We start from the raw sequence: 22,668 nt of genomic DNA on the forward strand, positions 1-22,668 counted from the left end.
CATGCACAGCCCTTGGTGCACGGTGGTTCACAGCCCTTGGTGCACAGTGCTACACGCCTTCGGTGCGCAAGCCCTTGGTGCACGGTGCTGTGCACCCTCGGTGCACAACCCTTGATGGATGGTGCTGCACACCTTTGGTGCGCAGCCCTTGGTACACAGTGGTGCACAGCCCCTGGTGCATGGTGCTGCGCACCTTTTGGTGCCCAACCCTTGGTGCACGGTGCTGCACGACCTCCGTGCTCGGTGCTGTGCGCCCTTTGGTGCTGCAAGCCTTTGGTGCCCAGCCCTTGGTGCATGGTGGTGCACAAGCCACTGGTGCACAATTCAGTGTACAAGCACTCGGTGCACAGTGCTGTACAAGCCTGTGGTGCACGGTGCTGCACATCTTTGGTGCCCATCCCTTGGTGCACAGTGCTGCACAAGCCTGTGGTGCACAATTCGGTGTACAAGCCCTTGGTGCACAGTGCTGCACAACCTCCATGCACGGTGCTGTGCACCCTTTGGTGCTGCATGCCTTTGATGCCTATCCCTTGGTGCACGATGGTGCCCAACCCTTGGTGCACAGTGGTGCACAGCCCTTGTTGCACGGTGCTGCACGCCTTTGGTGCCCAACCCTCGGTGCACGGTGCTGCACAGCCCTTGGTGCACGGTGGTGCACAGCCCTTGTTGCATGATGGTGCACAGCCCTTGGTGCACGGTGGTGCACAGCCCTCGGTGCGTGGTGAACATTGCACCATGGTGTTTGGCACACGGTGCTGCAGCCCGCACCATGGCACGCAGTGCATGTTGGTGCACCATGCCGTGTGGCACAGGGTGCTGCACGCTGCTGCGTGCAAGATGCTGCCAGGTGCCCAGCCTTGTGCACCCAGTGCTCAGCACCCGGCTCAGCACCCTGTTGTGGCAGCTGGGTGCCGCGGCCGCCGGCGGTTTCCTGCCTTCCCGGCATGGACTCATGCGAGCGGCACTTTCCGGTGTCTTATCTGGCAGCACCAGGCACGGCCTTGCACATGCGTGGGGCGTGCACATGGGTGCACGTGTGGGTGCAACTACGTGGCTGCATGCATCCATGCAGCTGCAAATGCCTGTGGGTGCAAGGGCACACGTGGGTGGCAGGGGAGTGTGAGCACTTACACAAGTGCATGTGCTGGGAGCACGAGCACATGTGTGCATGCACAAGCGGGTGTGTGCATGGTGCAAAAGCACACTGCAATTGTGCGTTTGCACGTGTTTGTGCACTAGCATAAGTGTGCCTGCATGGGAGCACAAGTGTGTGCGTGCTGGTAGCACAAGCACATGTGTGCACGCATAAGTGTGTGCATGCGTGGTGCCAGCAGACATTGGCACAAGTGTGCATGCACGCTGCAAGTGTGTATCTGCATGTGTTTGTGCACTAGCGTAAGTGTGCATGCATGGGAGCACAAGTGTGTGCGTGCACAGTGGAAGCATGTAACAGCACGGGGGTCTGTGCACGTGCACAAACGTGTGTATGCATGGTGCAAGGGCGCAATAGCATGAGTGCCTGTGACGTGCACGAGCACGAGTGTGCATGACCCAGGTGTGCACGACCCGGGTGTGCTGTGGCACAAGCGTGTGTGAGGGCACACATGCACGTATGCTTGCACGGTGCTGGTGTGTGGGTGGTGCAAGTGTGTTGCACGCGCGTGTGAACATGTGCACGAGGGTGTTGTGGGGTGCAGCTGGTCACCTCTGTGTCCCCAGCCCTGGGAACCGGGCGTGGGGGCGGCCGGGAGCCCACGTGTGGTGGGAAGTGTCACCCCCCCCGTGTCACCCCCCCCCGTGTCACCCCCCCCCGTGTCACCCCCCCATGTCACCCCTCCCTGTGCCACCCCTACCTCTGTCACCCCTCCCCGTGTCCCAGCCCGCACCCTGGGACCACGTGACCGCTGGCTGGGAGTGTCCCCAAGCTGTCCCCAACACCCCAGGGCCACCTTGGGGACAGAGGGGTCCCTGATGTCCCCAGCTGTGGAGGCTCTGGGGATGAGGACACCGCCCCACCCCCACCCACCCCCTCTTGGCCTTGGGGACGCTGGGAGTTCTGGCGACACTTTTGGGGTCACTGATGTCCCCAAAAGTGGGGCGATGCGGTGGCACCTCCGCGGTCCCTGTGTCCCCATGGGGACACTGCAGGGGACACCACGGGGGTGGGGACATGGAGACCCCCTGGGGGACACACATGGGGGACAGCGGTGGCACCAGCAGGGTGGGGGATGCCACGTGGCCGTGTGTGTGTGTCCCCCCCCGCTGTGTCCCCATGACAGGGGGAGCCACCCCAGGGTGGTGACACCAACGGGTGACGTGGGCCCCATTTCCTCCGGGGCCGCACAGCGGGTGCAGGTCCCTCGGAGGGAGGGTGACACGGCGGGTGACACAGCGGGTGACAAGCCAGGGTGGCCCATGGGGGACGGTGTCTTCGCCCTGGCAGGGCCCTGGCCACCATTGCCCCCCCCCCGGACCCCCCCGGGTGCCACCACCCCCCTGTCGACGTGGCGGCGGCGACGCTGGGGGGGGTCTTGGGGACAGTGGGTGTTGGGGACATTGGTGGCCCTGGCACTGGTGGCGGTGGCGGTGCAAGGCTGGGTGCTGGCAGGGGTCCGGGGGGAGCTGCAGAGGGTGACGACACGGCTGCAGGTGAGAGGGGACATGGGGGGGAGGGGACACATTGGGGACACGGGGGATTTGGGGACTGGGGGGATGGGGACAGTGTGGGGACACTGATGGGGACAGTGGGTGACACATGGGAGGGGGCTGTGGTGGTTCACACGCGTGTGCGAGTCCCTGTGTGCCCCCTTGTGTGTCCCCATGTCCCCTCTCCTGTCCCCCTGTGTCACCCCGGGGGTGGCCCCGGGGACTGCCGTGTCCCCGCGTGTCCCCTCGTGTGTTCCCAGGTGTGTCCCCTCATGTCCCCGTGTGGTCCTGGTTGTCCCCGTGTGCCCTCGTGTCCCTGTCCAGCCTCGCATCCCCGTGTTCCTGCGTGTCCCCTGACCCGTGGGGGTGTCCGCAGGTCAGTGGGGACCAGCCGCTGTCGGAGAAGGTGCTGCAAGGTGGGTCCCCAAAACTGGGTCCTGGGGACATGGGGGCCACCACCCTGGCGACATGGGACCCCCAGCCCCCAGCCCTAGGGATGAGGGTGCCACCACCCTGGGGACATGGGTGTCACCAACCCAGGGTCAGGAAACACCCCCCACACCCTGGGGACCTGGATGCCACCACCTTGGGGACATGGGTGCCACCACCCTGGGGACATAGATGCCACCAGCCCAGGGCTGTGGGACACCCCCCCTGCCACCCTGGGGACCTGGATGCCACCACCTTGGGGACATGGGTGCCACCACCCTGGGGACATAGATGCCACCAGCCCAGGGCTGTGGGACACCCCCCCTGCCACCCTGGGGACCTGGATGCCACCACCTTGGGGACATGGGTGCCACCACCCTGGGGACATAGATGCCACTAGCCCAGGGCTGTGGGACACCCCCCTGCCACCCTGGGGACCTGGATGCCACCACCTTGGGGACATGGGTGCCACCACCCTGGGGACACCAGACCTCACCCTCTGCCCGGGCTCCCTTTGCAGACCCCCCCCCCAGCTAAGAAGCCGGCGGCTCATCTCATCGGTAAGGGGGGTGGGGGGGGGGGATCCCCCCAACCTCGGGGGGGTGGGGGTGGGGGGTCCCCAACCTCGCGGGGGGTGTGGCCCAGGTGCGGGGGTCCCTCTGGGGGGGGGGGCGGGGGGGGTGTCCACCGGGGGGGCGAGGTAGGGGCTGGGTGTGTGGGTTCCCCTTACCTACAGGGGGTGCTGGCAGGTTTGGGCGCTCAGCACCCAGGATGTCGGGGTCCCCCTATAGATGGGGGGGTGCTGGCAGGCTGGGGCTGCCCAGCACCCTCAACCACCCCTATCCCCCTAACCCCCCCCCTCTCTCCTCTTCCCCCCCTCCCCCCCCCAGCCGATGCCACCATCTCATCCCAAGCCAACGGGTCCCTTCGGTGGGACCCCACCAAGGCGTGGGCCTTCCTGCGGGGGCTGGGCTACCAGGGGGGGTCCCTCGTTTGCCACCAGCCGGGGCTCTACTTCGTGTACGCCAAGGTGCAGCTGGGGGCCCCCGCGTGCCCCGCGCCCGCCGCCACCCTCCACGGCATCCACAAGCGGACCCCCCGGTACCCTGGGATCTTGGACCTCCTGGTCAATAAGGTGGTTTATTGTCCCCAAAGCCGGGGGGGTCCCTGGGCCCGGCACAGTTTTTTGGGGGGGCTGGTGAGGCTGGAGAGGGGGGACGAGGTTTTCACGCGGGTGCAAGCCCCCCAGCTGGTGAGGGCAGTGGATGGATCCCGGTCTTATTTCGGGATGTTTATGGTGTGATTTGGGAGGGGAGGGGGGGTATGGGGGATTGGGGGGGGGCTGTGGCGGGGGGGGGGGTAATTCTCCGGTGGCTCGTATAGGGTTGTGCGTGGGGTGGAAGTGGGCTGATGACACCCCAACCTGATCCATCGGGATGCCTGGGATTACCGTTGGAAGCCTGCTGGGATCCCCTTGATCCCTCCTGGCATCCCTGAGGGCCATGGCTTGGGGGTTGGGGTGGGGATTCTCCGGTGGCTCGTATAGGGTTGTGCGTGGGGTGGCAGTGGGCTGATGACACCCCACCCTCCACCCCAACCTGATCCATCGGGATGCCTGGGATGATCTGCTGGGATCCCGTTTATCCCTCCTGGTAGCCCTGAGGGCCAGGACTGGGCAGAGGTGTGTGCATGCATATTGGTGTGGATTCTCCAGTGTCTCGTATAGGGTTGTGCATGGGGTGCTGATGACCTGGACCCTTCAGACCCCCAATCCTGACCCACCTGGAAGCCTCAGTCCCTCCCAAGAAGCCTGTGGGAGGCCCCTTTGACCACCCCCAAAGTCCCTGAGGCGCAGGACTGGAAAGAAGTGGGGATTCTCCGGTGGCTTGTATAAGGTTGTGCACAGGATGCTGATGACCTGGACCCTTCAGACCTGGACCCTGACCCACCTGGACCCCTGGGTCCTTCTCTGCAGGACCCCCAAGACCCCACTCACCACTGCCCCCCCCCTCCAAAATCCCTGAGGCTCTGGACTTGAGAGCAGTGGGGATTCTCCAGTGGCTCGTATAGGGTTGCACACAGGTGCAGCTAGTGCCTGCCCCCCTCCTGGAACCCTGGGACTCCTCTTTACCTATTTATTTGTCACGGGGGGGGTCACTCTGATATTCAGGGTGGGCTCCCCAAAACCCCTGATCTCCCCCCCCCCCAAAGTGGGGGACCCCCTGACACCACCCCCCCCCAATCCTGAGCCAAAAATAAAAGCGAAGAGAAACTGCCAAGTGCCAGGATTTGACGGGGGGGGGGAGGGGGAGCAAGGACAAATTGGGGGGGGGTGTCTGGGGTAAATTTGGGGGTCTGGGGTAGATTTGGAGCTGTCAGGGCAAATCTGGGGGTGCAGGGGCAAATCTAGGGGTCAAGGGGGGGAATGGGGTTCAGGAGGAATTTGGGGAGGGGGTGAAAGGCAAATCTGTGGGGATGAGGAGGTATGTGGGGGGGGGGAAGCCAAACCACCCACCCCCCCAAATCCCCCAGTACCCTTTGCTCTTTGGAGTGGAGATTCTCTGCTGGCTACCATGAGGTTGTGCCCCTCCTTCCAGGGGTGGGGTGCAGGACTGGGGAGGGGGGAAAAGGGGGGGGGGGGCAACGGGTAATTGAGCCCCAGATTTATGTGTCGTGCCCCTCCCCTCCCCCAGGATCCCCTCCCCCTCCTCGTGCAAGAGGTGCACGGCCCTGGTGCGATGCACCACGGGGAGGATTTCCTGCTGCTGGAGACCAGATGAGGCCATGGGGCTGCGGGGGGAGGAGGGGCCCGTGGACCTGGCGGGGGGGGGGGGGGAAGCGCCGTGGGTGTTGCCCCCCCCCCATTTTCCTCCAAGGGGCAGAGAAAGTGGGTCACGGGGCGGGGGAGGGGTGGTCTGCGTATGCACGTATGTTGGTGCACATATATGTGCATTTGCACGAGTGTGCATGCATACACGCACATGCAGCTGCATGCATCTTTGCATAACTATTTGCACACGCATGCGCACGTACAGCTGCATGTGCGCTTCCACATGGGTGTGCATGCATAAATACATGCAGTTGCATGCACCGTTGCACACCTATTTGCACACACCCGTGCATGTACACACACGTGTGCATGGACTTGCACACGCATGCAGAGCTGTGCATGCACACGTGGCCCCCCTGGCGTCCAGGCCAGTGACACCCCTGGGGTCCCCCCGTTTTTGGGGGGCAATTAAGACCATTTTTGGGCACTCGGAATCATAAATAAATTTATTAAACAATAAATAAAGTGGCTCCAAGCGCCAGGTAATAATTTAGGGGGGGAGGGGACCCCCCGGCACCCCCCCAGGCCGGCTGGGGGAGAAGAAGGGGGGCTGGGACCAGCAGGGACCCCCCCCATCTCTGGACATGGGGGTGTCCGTGGTCCCCAAAATAGGCGTCTGTGACATCCCTTGGTGTCCCCAAGTGTCCAGCACTAGGGTCCCCAAATGGCCGAGGGCCCTTGATGTCCCCAGCCCCCAGGCGGGGGGGTCTCCAGCCCCAAATAGTCAAGTATAGGGGGTCTATAATGTCCCTCGATGTCCTCAACCTCCAGGTCTTCAATGTCCCTTGATGTCCCCACACCTCCAGGCATGGAAGTCAACAGTGTCCCTTGATGTCCTCAACCTCCAGGTCTTCAGCATCCCTTGATGCTCCCAAATCTCCAGGCATGGAGTCCAACAGTGTCCCTTCATGTCCCCAACCTCCAGGCATGCAGGTGTCTCGAGACCCAGATCTCCAGGCATGGAGGCCAACAGTGCCCCTTGATGTCCCCACACCTCCAGGTCTTCAACATCACTTGATGCTCCCAAATCTCCAGGTGTGGGGGTCAACAGTGCCCTTTGATGTCCCCACACCTCCAGGCATGGAGGCCAACAGTGTCCCTTGATGTCCCCAAATCCCTGGGTGTGGGGGTGTCTTGGGACCCAGATCTCCAGGCGTGGAGGCCAACAGTGTCCCCTGACATCCCCAACCTCCGACCAGCAGGCTGACCAGCCCCCAGCCCCACTCCTCACCCCCTGGCCACCCCCTGTCACCCCCCAGCGATACGCAACAACCCCACGAAGTTGCCCTCCCGCTCGTCCTGCGCCAGCTGCCATGTGTCCTCAGCCACATTCTTGTCCAGCGCCAGGCTCAGGACGTCCCCAGGTTGGAGCTGCCCAATGGCCTGGATCAATCCAGAACGTTCCGGGTTGGATCCTGCACCTCCGGCCAGCACCAGCGGGATGGCGAGCAACGGGCGCTGGGAGCCGGCGCGCCAGAGCTGGAGGGTGACAGTGCCGGGGGGACAGGTGGGCGCCGTGCAGGTGAGGGCGAACTGGCCGTAGAGGAGGTAGAGGCCACCTGCTGTCACCCGCAGCTTCCCCGCTGTCACCTGCACGTCCTCGCTGAGGAAGACGCCGCTGATGCCTTCCTCGTAGCGCCAGCTGGGTCCTGAGGGCAGCGCCAGCGAGCCTGGGGGGACAAGAGAGGGGACAAGAGGGTGGGTGGGTGCTGCGGGTCGGGGGTGGGTGCTGCAGCCCACCTCGGGGTCCCCAGGGCACGGCGGTGCACCCAGGGGGACCTGGGATGGCACCAGGGGAGCACAGGGATGGAGGATGCTCCGTGACACCCCAGGGATGGAGGATGCTCCGTGACACCCCAGGGATGGAGGATGCTCTGTGACACCCTGGGGACCACAGGGATGGAGGATGCTCCGTGACAACCCAGGGATGGAGGATGCTCCGTGACATCCTGGGGACCACAGGGATGGAGGATGTTCCGTGACAACCCAGGGACGGAGGATGCTCCGTGACACCCTGGGGACCACAGGGATGGAGGATGCTCTGTGACATCCTGGGGACCACAGGAATGGAGGATGTTCTGTGACACCCCAGGGACGGAGGATGCTCTGTGACACCCTGGGGACCACAGGAATGGAGGATGCTCCGTGACACCCCAGGGATGGAGGATGCTCTGTGACACCCTGGGGACCACAGGGATGGAGGATGCTCCGTGACATCCTGGGGACCACAGGGATGGAGGGTGTTCCATGACAACCCAGGGACGGAGGATGCTCCGTGACACCCTGGGGACCACAGGGATGGAGGATGCTCTGTGACATCCTGGGGACGGAGGATGCTCCGTGACACCCTGGGGACGGAGGATGCTCCGTGACACCCTGGGGACCACAGAGGCGGAGGACGCTCCATGACAACCTGGGGACACAGGATGCTTCGTGACACCCCGGGGACACTCCATGACGCCTCGGGGAGCCCGCGGCTGCACCGACACCCCCAGATGCTCCAGCCTTGGGCTGACGTTTCCTCTCCGAGGGCAGAAGGAGGAACCCGGGTGACATTTTCGAGATGACTGGCCAAGCCACCTCAGGCCGGGGTCCCCTCCCCCGTCCTCCCAGCGAGCCCCTCACCACGGCCTCGGGTCTGGGCACCCCCCCACCCCCTCCTAGCGAGCCCCTCACCGTGGCCACAGGCCGGGGGGACTTACCAGCGCTCAGCAGCATGTGGGCGGCCGTGGCAGCCTGTGAAGGAGAGGAAAGAGCGTCAGTGGGTGGAAGGACCCAAGTGTCCTTGTCCCCATGGGTGTCATGTCCCCGTCCCCCCACCCCCGGTGAAGGGGAAGTTGGGTGTCGCATCAGGATTTGGGGACTTTCCAGCACCCTGCTGGGTATTTTGGGGGGTCCCCAGGGGGAGGGGTGACCCCTGGATTTGGGGGGGGGGGGGGTGATTTGGTGCCTTTGGAGTGGGAAACTGAGGCAGGGAGGGGTCTGGTGCATCTGCCTCATCCCCCCCGGCGGGGGGAGGGACACCCTGTGGGACCCCAGGGACAGGCGGAGGGATGGGCACCCTGGGTGGATGGAGGGATGGACACCTGGAAGGATGGGGGGAGGGGAGCCTGGATGGGTGGGCAACTGGGTGGGCAGGTGGGTGGGTGGACATCCAAAGGGATGGACAGATGGACACATAGGTGGATGGACATCCAGAGGGATGGATGGACACCTGGATGGATGGACACCCAGAGGGATGGACAGACACCTGGACGGATGGGTACCCAGAGGGATGGACATCCAGAGGGATGGCCAGATACCTGGACAGACAGACACTGGGACAGCCAGGTGGGTGGCCACCCAGACAGTGGGATGTCTGGACAGACAGACGTGTACACAGACACATGGACAGACGGACAGCCAGATGGATGGACACTTGGATGGACAAAAATATGGACAGAGCCCTGGACTGATGGACAGCCAGAGGGATGGACGGACCCCTGGCCAAGAACACCCAGCTGGGTAGACTGGAGGGACAGATGGACAACTGGACAACCAGGCACCTGGCCAGAGGGACACCCAGCTGGATGAACACCCGGGCTGACGGACAGACGGAAAGATGGACAACTGGACGGACCCCCTAGCTGAGCATCCCCCTGGATGGGGGCAGCCCAGGTGAGCAGACACACCTGGGCACCAGGAGAGATGGACAGACACCAGGACAGATGGACAGATGGATGGACACCAGGACAACCAGGACAGATGAACGGACACCCGGACAGATGGACGGGCAGACACCAGGATGGACAGACACTTGGCCAACCGGACAGATGGATGGACACCTGGACAGATGGACACCTGGACAATCGGAAAAATGAACACCAGGACAGATGGATGGATGAACACCTGGACAGATGGACGGACGGACACTTGGGCGACTGGACGGATGGACACTAGGACAGACAGACGGACATTTGGGCAACCAGATGGATGGATGGATGGACACCAGGACAGATGGACGGACACCTGGATGACAGATGGACACCTGGACAACCGTACAGATGGGCAACTGGACAGATGGATGGATGGACACCAGGACAGATGGATGGACGGACACTGGGATGACAGATGGACACCCAGACAACCCAATAGATGGACACATGGACACCAGGACAGATGGATGGATGGACACCTGGATGACAGATGGACACATGGAGAACTGGATAGACGGATAGACACTTGGATGACAGATAGACGGACACCAGGACAGATGGACATCTGGACACCAGGACGGATGGACACCGGGACACCAGGACGGATGGACAGACACCAGGACACGGACCCCCCCCCGTGCCCACCTGCGGCGGGGCCCCCCCCGGCAGCGCCCCCAGCAGCGCGGCGGCGGCGGCGGCGGCTCCGAGGGCGGCGGCTCCGAGCGCGGCCAGAAGCAGCAGGAGGCGGCGGCGGCCCCGGTCCCTGTCCCGGTCCCGGTCCTTGTCCCCGTCCCGGTCCCGCGGCAGCGGGGGGGCTTCGGGGTCGGCGAGCGGCGGCATCGCGGTGGGGGGAGGGGAGCGGCGGGGCCGCATTATAGAGGGACCGGGGGGGCGGGGCGGGGGGGGCGGGGAGGGGCGGGGACGGGGAGGACCCCCGGGGGGACCGGGGGTGGGGACAGACCGGGACGGGGAGGGGACAGACCGGCACCGGGGGGGACCCCGGGGGGAGACACAGACCGGCACCGGGGGGGGACCCGGTGGCACCGGGGAGGGGACAGACCGGCACCCACCGGGGGGGGGACGACCCGCTGGGACCGGGCGGGGGACACAGACCGGCACCGGAGGGGACCCGGTGGCACCGGGGGGGGAACACACCGGCACCGGGGCGGGGGGGAGGTGGGGAGAGCCGGGGGGACACCGCGGGGAGGGGGGGGGAGCTGGGCTGGGGACTCAGGCTGTGTGTCCCCCCCTCCTTGGGTGCCCCCCCGCGTGTGACGTCACGGCGGAGGGGAAGTGTCGCCCCGCCCCCCCCCGGGGATTTCGCCTCCCCCCCGTGACCGAGCCCCGGGGTTTCCTGCCGCGGAGCTGGAATTTCTGCCGGGGGGGGCACGTACGGCACCGGGAAGGGATTTGGGGAACAGGCTGCTCCCCCCTCCCCAAGAGACACCCCCCCATAAGAGACCCCCTCCCAGGGGAGACTCCCCCCATGTGAACTCCCCCGAAATGGGACGCCCCCCATGGGAGACCCCCCCTGTGGGAGACCCATGGGAGAGCACCCCCTTTGTTACACCCCCCCGCCATGGGGGACACCCCGCCCCTAACCGACCCCCCCCAGTGAAATCCCATGAAATGGGACCCCCATGGGAGACAAACCCCCATCGGAGACCCCCCCCACGGGAGACCCACCCCCATGAGAGACCCCCTCCCCATAATGGCCTATGGGAGACCACCTCCTTTGTTATACCCCCACCCCCCGCCATGGGAGACCCCCCCCAGTAACTGAGCCCCCCCCGTGAAACCACATGAAATGGGACCCCCATAGGAGACACCCCCCCCCCATGGGAGACCTCCCCCATGTGAAACATCCCCCATGGAAGACCCCCCCCCCACGTGAAACCCCAGGAAATGGGACCCCCATGGGAGACACCCCACCATGAGAGACCCCCCCACTAACTGAGCCCCCCGCCATGAAGCCCCTCGAAATGGGACCCTCATGGGAGACCCCCCCTATGGGAGACACCCTCCCTGCCACTGTGAAACCGCCTGAAATGGGACCCTCATTGGTGGCCCCCCTCCATAGGAGACCCACCCGCTAGGTAAGCCCCCCCCCCCCCCCCGTGAGACCCCCTGAAATCGGACCCCCACAGGAGACACCCCCCCACCTCCGGAGATCCCCCCCCAGCTGAGCCCCCTCCCCGTGAAACAGGACCCTCATTGGAGCCCCCCCATGACAGCCCCCCCCCATACGAAACCCCCCCGAAATGGGACCCCCATGGGAAACACCCCTCCATGGCCCCCCGGGAGCCCCCCCCGTGAAACCCCCCCGAAACAGGAGCCACACCCCCCCCACCGCCAAGTGAGACCACCCTGTAACTCCCCCCCCGGGGGACTCCTTCCAGGCCCCGTCCTGCCCCTGGCCCCGCCCCCCTTGTCCCGGCCCCGCCCCTCCCCGCCAGGCGCCCAATCAACGCTCCCAGCTGCGCGGCGGCGCGCGGAGGAGTGACGTCAGAGCGCCCGCCGGATGAGGGGGCGGTACCGGAAAACCGCGTCACGTGACTGAGGCGGTGGCACGCGGGGCCGCGGACCCCCCACCCCCCAGGCGGTACCGCGGGGGGGGGCGTAACCGGGGGCGGGGCTTGTGGGGCGGGGCCGCCAGGTGGGGGCGTGGCTGCGAGGCGCGGTGCTTCCGGGAAGGGCAGGTGGCTGCGGGACGGGGGGGCTGACCCCGCGCCCCCGGGGGTGGGGCACGGGGCTGGGGGAACCCCGGGGGGGGGTCACGGGGCTGGGGGAGGGGCGTAGTCGTGGGAACAGGAGGGGTCTCGAGGGGAGGAGCGTGGGAATGGAGGGACCCCCCCGGGGGGGGGGGCGGGTGTGGGACAGGGGGCCACCCTGGGGGGGGCAGGGTCTTGGGGGGGTCATGAAGGGGGGGGGGTGCATGGGGTCTGGGGGCGGCAGAGTAATGGGGGGCCCTGAGTGAGGAGTGGGTTGGGGGGGTGTGTGTGTCCCTGGGGTGTCACAGGCACGGGGGGGGGGACGGGCAGTAAGGACAGAGGTGGCTGCAGTGACAATCAGGACACGGGTGGCCGCAGGGGGGGGAGAGGGGACAGCGGGGGCGGAGGGGGGGGGGGCAGTTGGGACAGGGTGGTCCTAGGGGCGGGGCAGCTGGGTCAGGGTAGCCCTGGAGGGGGGGGGCAGCAGGGACAGGGTGGCCCTGGGGGAGGGGGCAGCTGGGTCAGGGTGGCCCTTGGGGGGGGGGTTTGGCCCTGGGTGGGGGGAGGGCAGCTGGGTCAGGATAGCCCTGGAGGGGGGGGCAGCAGGGACAGGGTGGCCCTGGGGGAGGGGGCAGCTGGGTCAGGGTGGCCCTTGGGGGGGGGGTTTGGCCCTGGGTGGGGGGAGGGCAGCTGGGTCAGGATAGCCCTGGAGGGGGGGGGCAGCAGGGACAGGGTGGCCCTGGGGGAGGGGGCAGCTGGGTCAGGGTGGCCCTTGGGGGGGGGGGGGTTTGGCCCTGGGTGGGGGGAGGGCAGCTGGGTCAGGATAGCCCTGGAGGGGGGGGCAGCAGGGACAGGGTGGCCCTGGGGGAGGGGGCAGCTGGGTCAGGGTGGCCCTTGGGGGGGGGGTTTGGCCCTGGGTGGGGGGAGGGCAGCTGGGTCAGGATAGCCCTGGAGGGGGGGGCAGCAGGGACAGGGTGGCCCTGGGGGAGGGGGCAGCTGGGTCAGGGTGGCCCTTGGGGGGGGGGTTTGGCCCTGGGTGGGGGGAGGGCAGCTGGGTCAGGATAGCCCTGGAGGGGGGGGCAGCAGGGACAGGGTGGCCCTGGGGGAGGGGGCAGCTGGGTCAGGGTGGCCCTTGGGGGGGGGGGTTTGGCCCTGGGTGGGGGGAGGGCAGCTGGGTCAGGGTGGTCCTTGGGGGGGGCAGCAGGGACAGGGTGGCCCTGGCGGGGTGGGGGGGCAGCAGGGACAATGTGGCCATGGGGGGGGGACACAGCAGCCCTGGGGGGCAGGGGCACCGCAGAATCCCCCAAAGTAGGTTATTTGGCCCAATTTGCGCCATTTTTGCCCCATTCCATCTTTTTTTAAGCCACAGAAGGGGGAAGTTGGGATTTAAGGAAAAAATCTGGTGCCTGGAGCAGCTCCGGGCCTGGGAAGTGGCTGAAGCCAGGATTTAATACCCCATCCCCCCACCCCCCCACCCCCCAGGTCCTTATGCCCCTGCCAAGAGTCACCCCAGACTGATGCCCTCCTCATTAGGTGCTAATTATGCAAATGAGCTGGCACTAGGGCTGACCCGGCTCTGGGTGCAGTTAAACTGGTTTTAATTATCCGGGTTTTGGCTGAACCGGGTCTAATTAAACCAGGGTTGATTAAAGGGGGTTCGCTGGGGACAATTAAACCGGATTCAATTAAACAGGGTTCACTGAGGTCAATTAAACTGGGCCCAGTTTAAAAGGTTCAATTAAACTGGGTTCACTTTATTGGGGTCAATTAAACCGGGTTCCATGAAACAAGGTTCAATTAAACCAGGTTCAGTTTATCGGGTTCAATTAAACTGGGTTCAATTAATCGGGGTTCACTGTGGTCAATTAAACCAGGTCCAATTCACCAGTTCAATTAAACTGGGTTCACTTTATTAGGGTCGATGAAACCGGGTTCCATGAAACAGCATTCAATTAATCGGGATCAATTAATGTGGGTTCAGGTTTGCAGCTTCAATTAAACGGGGTTCAGTTAATCGGGGTTCACTGGGGTCAATTAAACTGTCTCCAATTCACCAGTTTAAATTAAACTGGATTCAGTTTCTCAGGTCAATTAAACTGGGTTCAATTAAATTGAGCACCATTAAACCAGGTTCAATTAAACCAAACTTCATTAAACCCGGTTCAATTAAACTGAGCTCCATTAAACTGGGTTTGATTAAACCATGTTCAGTTCATAGCGTTCGGTTAATCTGCGGTCGGTTAATCCGGGTTCAGTTAATCCAGGTCAGTGAATCCAGGTTTGGTTAATCCGGGGTTGGTTAATCCAGGTTTGGTTAATCCGGGGTTGGTTAGTCTGGGTTTGGTTAATCCAGGTCAGTTAATCCGGGGTTGGTTAATCCCGGTTTGGTTAATCCAGGTCAGTTAATCGGGGTTTGGTTAATCCAGGTTTGGTTAATCCAGGTCAGTTAATCCGGGTTCGGTGAATCTGGGTTTGGTTAATCCAGGTCAGTTAATCCGGGGTCAGTTAATCCAGGTTTGGTTAATCCAGGTCAGTTAATCTGGGTTTGGTTAATCCAGGTTAGTTAATACGGGGTCAGTTAATCCAATTTGGTTAATCCGGGGTCGGTTAATCCAGGTTTGGTTAATCCAGGTTAGTTAATCTGGGTTTGGTTAATCCAGGTTAGTTAATACGGGGTCAGTTAATCCAATTTGGTTAATCCGGGGTCGGTTAATCCAGGTTTGGTTAATCCAGGTTAGTTAATCTGGGTTTGGTTAATCTGGGGTCGGTTAATCTGGGTTCAGTTAATCTGGGTTCCGTTAATCCAGGTCAGTTAATCTAGGTTTGGTTAATCCAGGTCAGTTAATCCAAGTTCGGTTAATATGGGTTTGGTTAATCCAGGTTCAGTTAATCCGGGGTCGGTTAATCCGAGTTGGTTAATCCGGGGTTGATTATCCATCGTTGGTTAATCGGGGGTTGGTTAATCCGGGGTCAGTTATTCCGGGTTTGGTTAATCCGGGTTTGGTTAATCCGGGTCGGCTCACCGCCGCCATCCCAGGGCCACCCCGGCGTTTGGTGCCGGTGCCGCCGCGGTGCCATGCCGCGTCCCCCGCCACCCCCACCCTCTCTCACCGTTGTCGCTTTGGTTCCTTCCCCCCATCCTGGCCCCGTCCTCCAGCTCCCGGCATCCCCATGGATCTCCTTGCCGGCATCGCCTGCGCCTGCACCGGGCTCCTGGCAGCGCTGGCGGCGGCGCTGCTGCTGGTGGCGCATCGCCTGGGGCTCCTCTACCAGCTCTGGCACAAGGTAGGGTGACATGGGTGATACGGGTGACATCACCACCATTTTACCAAAAACCCACCGAATTTGGAGCTGATGGCTCGGCGTAGGGACGGTGATGCTGCGTGCGTCCCTCCCTGGTGACCTCCTCCCCCTCCAGGTGGACCCCCGCAGCCCCCGGCACGGTGGGGAGTTGGTGGCGGAGGTGCTGAAGGCACACGGTGTCCGCTTCCTCTTCGCCTTGGCTGGTGGCCACATCTCCCCCATCCTGGTGGCCAGCGAGAAGGTGGGCATCCGTGTGGTGGACACCCGGCATGAGGCCACCGCCGTCTTCGCTGCCGACGCCGTCTCCAGGCTCTCGGGTGCGGATACGGAGCAGGGATCCCATGGCCAACACCTTCCCTTGACCCAACGGATGGAGGGTTTTGGGGTGTCCCACTTTGAGGGGGTCCTGGTTGAGTGAAGAAGGGTTCAAACACTCTTCCTGGTGGGTTTTGTCACCATTTGTCACCCCCCAGGAGATAATTTGGCAGGTCCAGTGAGGATTGGGCAAGGAGAAGGTGACCCCATGGCCAACATCTTCCCTTGACCCAACGGATGGAGGGTTTTGGGGTGCCCCATCTTGGGGGGGTCCCGGTTGGGCCAGGAAGGGTTCAAAGATGTTGTGGGTGCCCAAGGTCCTTCCATGGTGGGTTTTGTCACCGTATGTCACCCCCAGGAGCTAATTCCACCACTTGGGTGCCATCAAGATGAGCAACCAAGCATCCCCTGAACCTCCAACCAAAAACCGGGGTGCAGAGGGGACCCTCCCCCACCTCTCACCACCCATCCCCCCCATTTCCCTGCAGGTCGCATCGGCGTCGCCGCTGTCACCGCTGGTCCTGGCGTCACCAACACAGTGACGGCCATCAAGAACGCCCAGATGGCTGAGTCACCGGTGCTGCTCATCGGGGGAGCAGCCGCCTCGCTGCAGAAGGTGGGGGGACCCCCCCTTAAATCCCCTCTCAGCCCCATTTTTGGGGGGAAATTCCTCCTTTTTGGGGTTCGAAGCTGATTTTTGCTCATCTCTGCAGGGTCGGGGAGCGCTGCAGGACATCGACCAACTCTCGCTCTTCAGGACACTGTGCAAGGCGTGTGTCACGGCACGTACCGTCCGCGCCATCGTCCCCACCCTCCGCCGTGCCATCGCTACCGCGCAGTCGGGGACCCCCGGTACAAAATTTGGGGGAGGGGGGGGCGGGGGCACCCCAAAACTACCTCCAGAACATTGAGATTTGGGGTTTTGGTGGGGTTTTGCCCTGCCACGGGTCAATGGTGTGGTTTGTTGGGGGGGGGGTTGGGGTGCTGGTGTTTGAAGGGGGGGTTGAACCCCAAAAGTGGTTTTGGGGTGATATTGGGGGTCTTCTTCTGGGGTGTATCCTCCCCCCCCCCCCCAAATTTAGGACCCGTCTTCGTGGAGCTGCCCATCGACGTGCTCTACCCCTTCCACGTGGTGGAGAAGGAAATCGGTGGCACCAAAAGCGCCCGGGGGCTGCGGGGGAAGGCGGTGCAGTGGTGAGCAGAGACACCCCCCAACCCCCCCACCCCCCCTTCCCCCAGCACCCCAAAAGGGTCCAGCACCCCCAATTCCACCCCACCCCGTAGGTACCTCCAGAGCTACATCCGTAACCTCTTCGCGGGAGCCTGGGAACCCCGAGATGTGACCCCCCTGCCCGTGCGGGTGCCGCTGGCCACCGAGGACGAGGTGCGGTCTGGGGGACACCCCCCCCCCCCCCCCCACACATGGAATGAGGGGTTTGGGGTGTCTGGGGGCAGTTGGGGTTGGTTGAGGTGGGTTTTGGGGTTGAACTGGGTTGGGTTGGGGCTGAACTGAGCTGGGTTGGGGTTGAACTGGGCTGGTTTGGGGGCTCAGCTGAGCCAGTTCTGGGGCTAAACTGGGCCGGTTTGGGGCTAAACTGGGCCAGTTTGGGGTTAAACTGGGCTGGTTTGGGGGCTGAGGTGAGCCAGTTTTGGGGTTAAACTGGGTTGGTTTGGGGGCTCAGCTGAGCCAGTTTTGGGGTTAAACTGGGCCAGTTTGGGGGCTCAGCTGAGCCAGTTTTGGGGTTCAGCTGGGCTGGTTTGGGGGGTTAAACTGGGCTGGTTTGGGGGGCTCATCTGAGCCAGTTCTGGGGTTCAGCTGGGCTGGTTTGGGGGCTGAGGTGAGCCAGTTCTGGGGCTAAACTGGGCTGGTTTGGGGGGTTAAACTGGGCTGGTTTGGGGGCTCAGCTGAGCCAGTTTTGGGGTTCAACTGGGCCAGTTTGGGGTTCAACTGGGCTGGTTTGGGGGCTGAGGTGAGCCAGTTTTGGGGTTCAACTGGGCTGGTTTGGGGGGTTAAACTGGGCTGGTTTGGGGGCTCAGCTGAGCCAGTTCTGGGGTTCAACTGGGCTGGTTTTGTGGTTAAACTGGGCCAGTTTGTGGGGGTTAAACTGGACAGGTCTGGGGTTAAACTGGGCTGGTTTGGGGTTGAACTGGGCTGCGACTGACCGCGGTGTTTGCTCCCAGGTGCAGCGCTGCGCGGAACTGGTGAGCCGAGCCACGAGGCCACTGGTGCTGGTGGGCAGCCAGGCCATGCTGCCGCCCACGCCAGCGGAGGAGCTGTGGTGAGATGGACTGGTCTGGGGGTGGGTGGACTGGTTTGGGGACGGGTGAACTGGTTTGGGGCCGGGCGAACCGGTCTGGGGACAGTGGAGCCAATTTGGGGGGCACTGAACTGGAGTGGGGAGGGATGGACCAGTTTGGGGACAGTTGAGCTGGGTTTGGGGGCAGATGAAGTGGTTTGGGGACTGTTGAACTGGTTTGGGGACAGTTGAACTGGTCTGGGGATGGATGGGAGCCAGTTTGGGGGCTGCTGAGCTGGTGTGGGGATGGATAGACCAGTTTGGGGATGGATGGACCAGTTTGGGGGGTGTTGAGCTGGGTTTGGGGATGGATCAGCCAGTTTGGGGTCTGGTGAGCTGGACTGGGGACAGTTGAACTGGTCTGGGGATGGTGGAACCAGTTTGGGGGCTGCTGAGCTGGTGTGGGGATGGATGGACCAGTTTGGGGATGGATGGACCAGTTTGGGGACTGTTGAGCTGGTCTGGGGATGGATGAACTGGTTTGGGACAGTTGAGCCGGGTTTGGGGACAGATCAGCCAATTTGGGGACGGGTGAACTGGTCTGAGAATGGGTGAACTGGTCTGGGGATGGTGGAGCCAGTTTGAGGCTGGATGGACCGGTTTGGGGGCTGCTGAGCTGGTCTGGGGATGGATGAACTGGTTTGGGGACAGTTGAGCTGGGTTTGGGGACAGATCAACCAGTTTGGGGACAGGTGAACTGGTCTGGGGACAAATCAGGCAATTTTTGGTCAGCCGAGCTGCTTTGGGCATGGATCAGCCACTTTGGGGAGGGATGAGTCAGATTTGAGCTTTTGGGGTGAAACAGCCAGTTTTTGGGGCCCTGAAGGAGCCAGTTTTGGGGTGAAACTGAGCCAGTTTAGGGCCTTGAAGGAGCCAGTTTTTGGGGCCCTGAAGGAGCCATTTTTGGGGCGAAACTGAGCCAGTTTGGGGCCCAGAATAAACCATTTTTGGGGGCCCTGAATGAGCCAGTTTTTGGGGTGAAATAACCAGTTTAGGGCCTTGACTGAGCCAGGTTTTGGGGCAAAACTGAGCCAGTTTGGGGCCCTGAATGAGCCATTATTGGCGAAAACTGAGCCAGTCTGGGGCCCAGAACGAACCAGTTTGGGTCCCTGAGTGAGCCAATTTTTGGGGCGAACCTGAGCCAGTTTGGTGCCCTGACTGAGCCAGTTTTTGGGGCAAAACTGAACCAGTTATGGGCCCTGAATGAGCCAGTTTTGGGGCGAAACTGAGCCAGGTTGGGGCCTTGCTAGAGCCATTTTTGGGGTGAAACTGAGCCAGGTTGGGGCCCTGAATGAGCCAATTTTTGGGGCGAACGTGAGCCTGTTTGCCCCCCCGCCCCAAAGTGGTTTTGGGGCCGAACACCGTGGTTTTGGTGCCATTTTGGGCCCCCACTGATGCCCTCCCCCCCAGCGCGGCACTGGAAGCTCTGGGCATCCCCTGCTACTTGGGGGGGGCAGCGCGGGGGCTTCTCCCCCCTGGCAGCCCCCTCCTCCTGCGCCAGAACCGCCGCGACGCGCTGCGGGATGCCGACATGGTGCTGCTGGCAGGTACTGGGGTGGGGGGCGATGGGGGCACCAGCGGCATCCCCGTGTCCCCGTCCCCCTCATGATGCGCCCCGCCCCCCCCCCCTCCCCCCCCCGCCCTGCCCCATGTCCCCCAGGTGCCGTCTGTGATTTCCGTCTGTCCTACGGGCGTGTGTTGGGGCGCGGCGCCGCCATCGTGGCCGTTAACCGGGACCGGGGGCAGCTGCTCCGCAACGCCGACGTCTTCTGGGAGCCCCGGCTCGCGGTGCAAGGTGGGACCCCTGCCCGGGGGGGGGGGGGGGGGGGGGGGGGGGGGCTGATGGGGGGGGGGGGGGATGTGGGGGGTGGAGGGGTGATGTGTGGGTTGAGGTAGGGAGGGTGATGTGGGGGGGATGATGGGGGGATGAGTGGGGGGTGATGGGGGGTGATGTGTGGGGCGTGATGTGTGATGTGGGGGTTGTAATGTTGGGGGGGTGATGTGGGGGGGGTGAGGGGTGATGTAGGGGGGGGGGTGATGGGGGGGGGGGAGGGGGGGGGTGGAGGGGTGATGTGTGGGTTGAGGTAGGGAGGGTGATGTGGGGGGGATGAGTGGGGGGTGATGGGGGGTGATGGGGGATGATGTGTGGGGCGTGATGTGTGATGTGGGGGTTGTAATGTTGGGGGGGTGATGTGGGGGGGGTGAGGGGTGATGTAGGGGGGGGGTGATGGGTGGGGGGTTGATGGGTGGGGGGGGGCATGGGGTGTGATGTCGGGGGGGCGTGGGGGGCAATGTGTGGGGCGCGACATGTAGGGCGTCTGGGCAGGCGACGTGGCCTCGTTCGTGGTGCGGCTGGCGCGGAGCCTGCGTGGTTACCGGTGCCCCGAGCCCTGGCTGCAGCGGCTGCGCGAGGCCGAGCAGGAAAAGGAGCAGGCGAATCGGTGAGCGGGACGGGGACCAGGATGGGGACAGGGGTGGGAATGGGGACAGGGATGGGGACAGGAACCAGGATGGGGAAGGGGACAGGGAGGATCATGGGGACAAGCATGGGGACAGGGATGGGAATGGGGACAGGGAACAGGGATGGGCACAAGAGCAGGAACTGGGATGGGGACCGGGATGGGCATGGGAACCGGGATTGGGATGGGGACAGGAACCGGGATGGGGACTGAGAATGGGACAGGGATTGGGGTGGGGACCGGGATGAGGACAGGGACCAGGATGGGCACAGGGACTGGCATGGGGACCAGGATGGGGACAGGGATGGGGACCAGGACCGGGATGGGGACAGTGACCAGGATAGGGACAGGGATGGGGCTGGGGGCCGGGCTGGGGGCCGGGAGGGCCATGGATCTGGGCCTGGTTTGGGCTGTGCCGTGCGTGTCCTGGCCCTTCCCAGTTTGCCGGGACTCCCCATTCCCACTTTGGCGGATCCCAACCCCTTTCCCGCTGGGCTGGGGGCCACCCCTATTCCGGGGCTCCCACCTACCCCTTCCCTGCCCGGGTGGGGGGTCTCCCCCCTAGGGAGAAGGCGGCGACCCCCCCCCCTGCACCACCTGAACCCCCTGGAGCTGCTGCAGCACCTGGACGCGCTGCTGCCCCCCGAGAGCATCCTGGTGGCTGACGGGGGGGACTTCGTGGGCACTGCCGCCTACATCGTCCGTCCCCGACGTCCCCTCTCCTGGCTGGACCCCGGTGAGACTCCCCTGGACCCCCCCCCTCCCCCCGGGACACTGTCACCGGAGCGGAGGGGACACAAAGGTGACACCCCCCAACTGTTGTCGCCGCAGGAGCTTTTGGCACGTTGGGAGTCGGTGGCGGCTTCGCGCTGGGTGCCAAGCTCTGCCGTCCCCACGCGGAGGTACAGCGCTGCGGTGGCCCCTGGGGACACCAGGCACCCGTGTCACCCTGACTGATGGTGGTTGTCCCCTCCCTGCCACCAGGTTTGGGTCCTCTACGGTGACGGTTCGCTGGGTTACAGCTTGATGGAGTTCGACACCTTCATGCGGCACAAGGTCGGTGGGCGCTGAAAATGGGGGGAGGGGGAGGGGGAATAGGGGCTTGTCCCCAACCCAGGGTGGCACTGAGGCGCGGCGGCCGTGTCCTTTGTCACCTGCAGACGCCGGTCATCGCACTGGTGGGCAACGACGCATGCTGGAGCCAGATTGCCCGCGAGCAGGTGGCCCTACTGGGCAGCAACGTGGCGTGTGGCCTCGAGTACCTGGGTGAGCGCTGCCCCCCCACGTTGTCCCCAAATTTGGGGACACGGAGGTGACTCAGAGTCATCTGAGGGTCGATTGAGCCCTGCCTGGTGGCATCAGGGCCCTCTGGGGCGGATTAAACCATGGCTGGTGGCTTCATGTCACCCTTGGGTGAACTGAGGCCATGCCTGGTGTCACCAGGTCACCACGGATCAGGCCATGCCTGGTGGCACCGTGTCACCCTGGGGAGGATCAGGCCATGCCAGGTGGCACCATGTCACCCCAGTATTGACATCCCCAGGGAGGTGACAGGGCCACCACTGTCCCCCCCCTGCAGACTACCACGCGGTGGCTGAAGCTCTGGGGGGCAAAGGCTTCCTGGTGGGCCGCCCGGACCGTGAGGGGCTGGACACCGTCCTCCGTGCTGCGCAGGATGCGTGCCGCCAGGGCCGCCCCGTCCTCGTCAATGCCCTCATCGGCAAGACCGACTTCCGCGATGGCTCCATCTCCGTCTAGCGATGCTGTCCCCAGAATGTCCCCAACAGGTGGGGACAAAGTGGGGGTGGGGTGACACCGGTGCTGTGCACCCAACCCAGGGGACAACCATGTCCCCACCCGCCCCCCCGGCAATAAAGCAGCATCGCTTACCCACCCCCGCCATCCTGTGCCATCCGTTTAGGTGCCACCACCCTGGGGACCCCCCAAGTGACATTACGGGGACTGTCACACACCCCCACACCC

General features: G+C 63.8%; 3 protein-coding genes across 3 annotated transcripts; 2 read left to right on the forward strand and 1 right to left on the reverse strand.

Annotated features, from left to right (window-relative positions):
• Positions 1-2,207: 2,207 nt before the first annotated feature.
• TNFSF14 (TNF superfamily member 14) lies at positions 2,208-4,380 on the forward strand. Its single transcript, XM_037407613.1, has 3 exons — positions 2,208-2,649; positions 3,596-3,635; positions 3,966-4,380. Exons 1-3 carry the CDS (start codon positions 2,416-2,418, stop codon positions 4,376-4,378), a joined length of 687 nt encoding a protein of 228 aa, XP_037263510.1. The 5' UTR covers positions 2,208-2,415; the 3' UTR covers positions 4,379-4,380.
• A 1,956-nt stretch (positions 4,381-6,336) lies between these two features.
• Positions 6,337-10,485, reverse strand: LOC119157081. The gene is made up of 3 exons (XM_037407621.1): positions 10,246-10,485; positions 8,608-8,641; positions 6,337-7,575 (listed from the first exon to the last, which is right to left on the reverse strand). Exons 1-3 carry the CDS (start codon positions 10,471-10,473, stop codon positions 7,154-7,156), a joined length of 684 nt encoding a protein of 227 aa, XP_037263518.1. The 5' UTR covers positions 10,474-10,485; the 3' UTR covers positions 6,337-7,153.
• A 3,328-nt stretch (positions 10,486-13,813) lies between these two features.
• ILVBL (ilvB acetolactate synthase like) lies at positions 13,814-22,579 on the forward strand. The gene is given in 17 exon segments (XM_037407440.1): positions 13,814-13,844; positions 15,469-15,596; positions 15,730-15,931; positions 16,418-16,545; positions 16,643-16,781; positions 17,012-17,123; positions 17,214-17,313; positions 18,111-18,208; positions 19,637-19,773; positions 19,887-20,021; positions 20,553-20,667; positions 21,251-21,266; positions 21,268-21,421; positions 21,517-21,587; positions 21,670-21,741; positions 21,846-21,951; positions 22,265-22,579. Coding segments are annotated over 17 exon segments (1,908 nt in total). The 5' UTR covers positions 13,814-13,828; the 3' UTR covers positions 22,444-22,579.
• Positions 22,580-22,668: the final 89 nt, after the last annotated feature.

The sequence above is a fragment of the Falco rusticolus genome, chromosome 13 (assembly GCF_015220075.1).
Source record: "Falco rusticolus isolate bFalRus1 chromosome 13, bFalRus1.pri, whole genome shotgun sequence".
Taxonomy (NCBI): Eukaryota; Metazoa; Chordata; class Aves; order Falconiformes; family Falconidae; genus Falco; species Falco rusticolus.